Here is a 4,095-nt window from a genome sequence, read left to right on the forward strand (position 1 = left end):
AGACACCGCAGCCTCGACCTGCTGGGCTCCGACAATCCTTCCGCCTCAGCCTTCCAAGTAGCTGGAATTACAGGCACGCGCTACCACAGCTAGCTATTTTTTTGATTTATTGTAGAGATGAGGTCTCACCAAGTTGCCCAGGCGGGTCTTGAACCCGCGAGCTCAGGCAATCCACTCACCTCAGCCTCCCAAGGCGTGGAATTATAGGCTGAGCCACTGAGCCCGGCTAGGAAGAATGTTAGAAGCAGAGGGGACTGCAAGGGCAAAAATTCTAATGTAGAAATTAGTTTCTTGTGTTTCAGGAATAAGGAAAAAGTTTGTATATCTTGGGTAAGGAAGCAGAGGGAGAGCTAGGAGTTGAGACTAAACGGAAAATATGATCTGCTCCTGGAGGGCTTTGCAGGCCAGGGCAATGAAGTGTGTGAGGAGGCTCCTGGCAGGCCTCTGTGCAGAATGATTTGTGGAAGGAGCAGAGGAGAGGCAGGAAGATAATTTAGGAGGTTAAATGACCAAGGTTGCGTTGCATGACTGAGGCTGGAACCCTGACCCAACTGTGACTGTAGGCTGTTAGGCCTTATCCTGTGCAGTTCATATCACCAATTCTTGGGAGAACATCTCTGACTTCTGCCAAGTAGAAATGTCTTTTTTTCTTCCTTCCTAGGCCCCTGTGGGTACAGTATCCTCAGGATGTCACCACCTTCAGTATAGATGATCAGTTCCTGCTTGGTGAGAAATAGGGAAGACAGTTTGGTGTTGGGTTGGCATCAGGCTGAGAAAAATGGAGCTGTCTGTGGATGCCCAGGGAGGCAGGAGTGAATGAGACTGTCAGTGCAGGGAGCGGGCACTTTGGTGCTCCGTGGTCTGGGAATTGATCCCTCAGTTCAGAGCTGATTCTGGTGTGTTTTAGGAGATGCATTGCTGGTTCACCCTGTATCAGACTCCGGGGCTCATGGTGTACAACTCTATCTGCCTGGCCAAGGGGAGGTGAGTTAAGGAAGGGCATGGCAGGGAAAGATGATGGTGGAAGCCAAAGGAGGAAAACATGATGTGTCCCACATCCACTGAATGACCCAGTGTCTTATCTCTTCTCTCACACTCAGGTGTGGTATGACACTCAAAGCTACCAGAAGCATCATGGTCCACAGACCCTGTACCTGCCTGTAACTCTAAGCAGTGTGAGTATGCCTTGCCTAGTTGCCAGCTCCATCTGCTTGTAGGTTTTCAGAAGGGGGGAGAATGTGGCTTCTGGGGTCCCGTAAGTAGGTAGGCACAGAAGAACAAGAGCAAAAGATGTTGGTTGGGTGTGGTGGCTCAAGCCTACAATCCTAGCACTTTGGGAGACCAAGGCGAGAGGATTGCCTGAGCCCGCAGGTTCAAGACCAGCCTGGGCAATATGGTAAGACCTCATCTCTACAAAAAATTAGCTGGGTGTGGTAGCACATGCCTATAGTTCCAGCTACTTGGAAGGCTGAGGCAGAAGGATTGCCTGAACCCAGCAGGTCGAGGCTGCGGTAGCCGGGAGCATGCCACTGCGCTCCAGCCTGGGCGACAGTGAGACTCCAACTCAAAAAAGAAAAAAGAAGATGTTATGGACCCCAAGATTGGAAAAGGGGGGTGTGATTTCATCCCACCACTACTCTTGCCCTAGATCCCTGTGTTCCAGCGTGGAGGGACAATCGTGCCTCGATGGATGCGAGTGCGGCGTTCTTCAGACTGTATGAAGGATGATCCCATCACTCTCTTTGTTGCACTCAGCTCCCAGGTGAGTGCACCAGCAGGGAACCTCCTCAGCCTTTTGCTTACCTTCCTAGGACTCAGTCCCCTGGGGTTGTGCCCTTGGTCCCTTTTTTGGCTCAGGCGTCACCTGTCTTACTTTCTACTTAGGGTACAGCTCAAGGAGAGCTCTTTCTTGACGATGGACACACATTCAGCTATCAGACTCGCCATGAGTTCCTGCTTCGTCGATTCTCATTCTCTGGCAACACCCTTGTCTCCAGGTACTGGGGTGCCCATTCTTCCTTGGCTGCCTCTGGAGGAGACTGGGCTTGGGATACTCACTGTTCACTGTGCTCTTTTCTCACATCCTGACCTTGCTTTGGGTTTCCTTTTTCCTTCTGTTCTGACATTCTTTTCCCCTGATGGGCAACTGCTTTTTCCATCTTCAGCTCAGCAGACCCCAAAGGCCACTTTGAGACACCAGTGTGGATTGAACGGGTGGTAATAATAGGGGCTGGAAAGCCAGCAACTGTGGTACTCCAGACAAAAGGTAAGTAGCTGATCTGGCAGCAGAGTTGGGGATGGCCTGGCGCGTAGTCATGTAGTTGCTGTACTATAGCCTGTTGGTATGACTAGGGCACTCTTTATTTCTTCCTCCCCTAGGTTCTCCAGATAGCCGCCTGTCCTTCCAGCATGACCCTGAGACCTCGGTGCTGATCCTGCGCAAACCTGGTGTCAATGTGGCATCTGACTGGAGTATTCACCTGCGATAACCCAAGGGATGTTTTGGGTTGGGGGAGGGGAGCATTGGGAGTGAAAGTTACTCTTTCTTCTGCCTTGGAGTTTGACCCTTCCCAGCCTTTACCTTTCTTATCCCAAGACCCTTTATTCTGCCAATATTTGGGCAGGATGACAGGGCTGACCCTGGGCTCCAAATTCTTCTTGTGATCTCATTGACCTCTTCTACTCCATTGATACCAAGCCTTCCCATCACCCCTCTAACATTCTGTTGCTCTAACTGGAGCACATTCATTATGAAGACCTGGGAACCATAAGGCCCTTGCCTCTTCTCTTTCCCTTCTTTGGGGGCCCTGAGTCTCCCCCAGACCCTGTCCATTCATGACTCTCATGTGTTAATGCCATTTCTTGGAAGATGAGAGCAATGAGCTTTTGGGCTCCTTTTCTGCTTCCATTTTCCTCCCCACCAGACTGCTCTCCCTCCTTTTATTTCTTCCTCCTGGCTCTACTCTGTCAGCCCTCCCCTTTTTATGCCCCACTGATACACTGGGACCACCCCTTACCTGGTAAGGGATGAATGGATCAAAGGAGTGAGGTTGCTGGAGAACATCATCTTCCCTTTTATTCCAACCTTTTCCTCTCCCTGATTCTTTCCAGAGCTGCTGCAGTTTTGACGGGCATTTCTATGTCCCTTGTCCCTTGGGGGAAAGAAGTTTCCATGCCTCCTTAAGAGGGGATGAGCATTAAACTTCTTTTGCCCCATTCTTGTCCCCTTTGGGGGGCATTCAAGATGGAGAAATCAGTTGTTTCATTGACTCACGGTCATCTGTATTTATTGCTGGGAGAAGGCTGAGGGTGGGGGGAAATGATCATGTGTGCCCAGGGTTGGCCAGAAGCCCTGGATTGGGGGGGGGGACTAAGGGGTAACGAGGGGAAATATTTGTGGGAATTTTTTTTACATTCTCTTGGCCCCCAACTGTGACAGGTTTTGATAAAAGGAGAAACAATAAAGGGATAAACCATATATAACTTGGTTGTCTGGATTCTAGTTCCAGCCTGAGCTACAGACCATAGAAGCCCAAGGGCCTGACATTTTCATCTTGCTTCAGCATAAATATATATATATATTTTTTGAGTTGGGTTCTCACTCTGTTGCCCAGGCTGGAGGTCAGTGGCATGCTCTTGGCTGCTGCAGCCTCGACCTGCTGGGCTCAGATCATCCGCCTCAGCCTTCCAAGTGACTGGAACCACAGGCGTGTGTCACCATGCCCGGCTGATTTTTTAATTTATTGTAGAGATGAGGTCTTGCCACGTTACCCAGGCTGGTCTTGAACCTGTGAGCTCAGGCAATCCTCTCACCCCAGCCTCCCAAAGTGCTGGGATTACTGGTGTGAGTTGCTGTACCCGGCTGCGTAAACGTTATTAATTCAGCAAAATGAGCAAATACACGCCTTTCTTGGCCTCCTAAATGTCCATGTTTTCATAGGAGGGACCAGCAAGGTCATCACATTTTTTTATTTTTATTTTTTTGATTTGGAGTCTCACTCTGTCACCCAGACTGGAGTGCAGTGGCATGCTCCTGGCCACCACAGCCTCGACCCGCTGGGTTCCGGCGATCCTTCTGCCTCAGCCTTCCAAGTA

At 50.2% G+C, this 4,095-nt stretch overlaps 1 protein-coding gene across 7 annotated transcripts in view; it reads left to right on the forward strand.

The window, feature by feature from the left end:
* GANAB (glucosidase II alpha subunit) overlaps positions 1-3,480 on the forward strand; it is a 19,155-nt gene extending 15,675 nt beyond the window's left edge. For 4 of the 7 annotated variants that reach the window (XM_021714695.1, XM_021714693.1, XM_021714694.1 and 1 more), the window contains 7 exons: positions 662-726; positions 908-984; positions 1,101-1,175; positions 1,649-1,762; positions 1,885-1,997; positions 2,166-2,266; positions 2,380-3,478. In XM_021714695.1, the coding sequence (XP_021570370.1) occupies positions 662-726; positions 908-984; positions 1,101-1,175; positions 1,649-1,762; positions 1,885-1,997; positions 2,166-2,266; positions 2,380-2,489 (655 nt within the window). In that variant the 3' untranslated portion in view covers positions 2,490-3,478. Of the gene's footprint in view, positions 1-661; positions 727-907; positions 985-1,100; positions 1,176-1,648; positions 1,763-1,884; positions 1,998-2,165; positions 2,267-2,379 lie in introns of all 7 variants that reach the window. The other 3 variants (XM_021714698.1, XM_021714696.1, XM_008062452.2) reach the window with 1 other exon arrangement.
* The last annotated feature ends 615 nt before the right edge of the window (positions 3,481-4,095 follow it).

The sequence above is a fragment of the Carlito syrichta genome, unplaced genomic scaffold (assembly GCF_000164805.1).
Source record: "Carlito syrichta isolate Samal-C Ts95f unplaced genomic scaffold, Tarsius_syrichta-2.0.1 Scaffold305706, whole genome shotgun sequence".
Taxonomy (NCBI): Eukaryota; Metazoa; Chordata; class Mammalia; order Primates; family Tarsiidae; genus Carlito; species Carlito syrichta.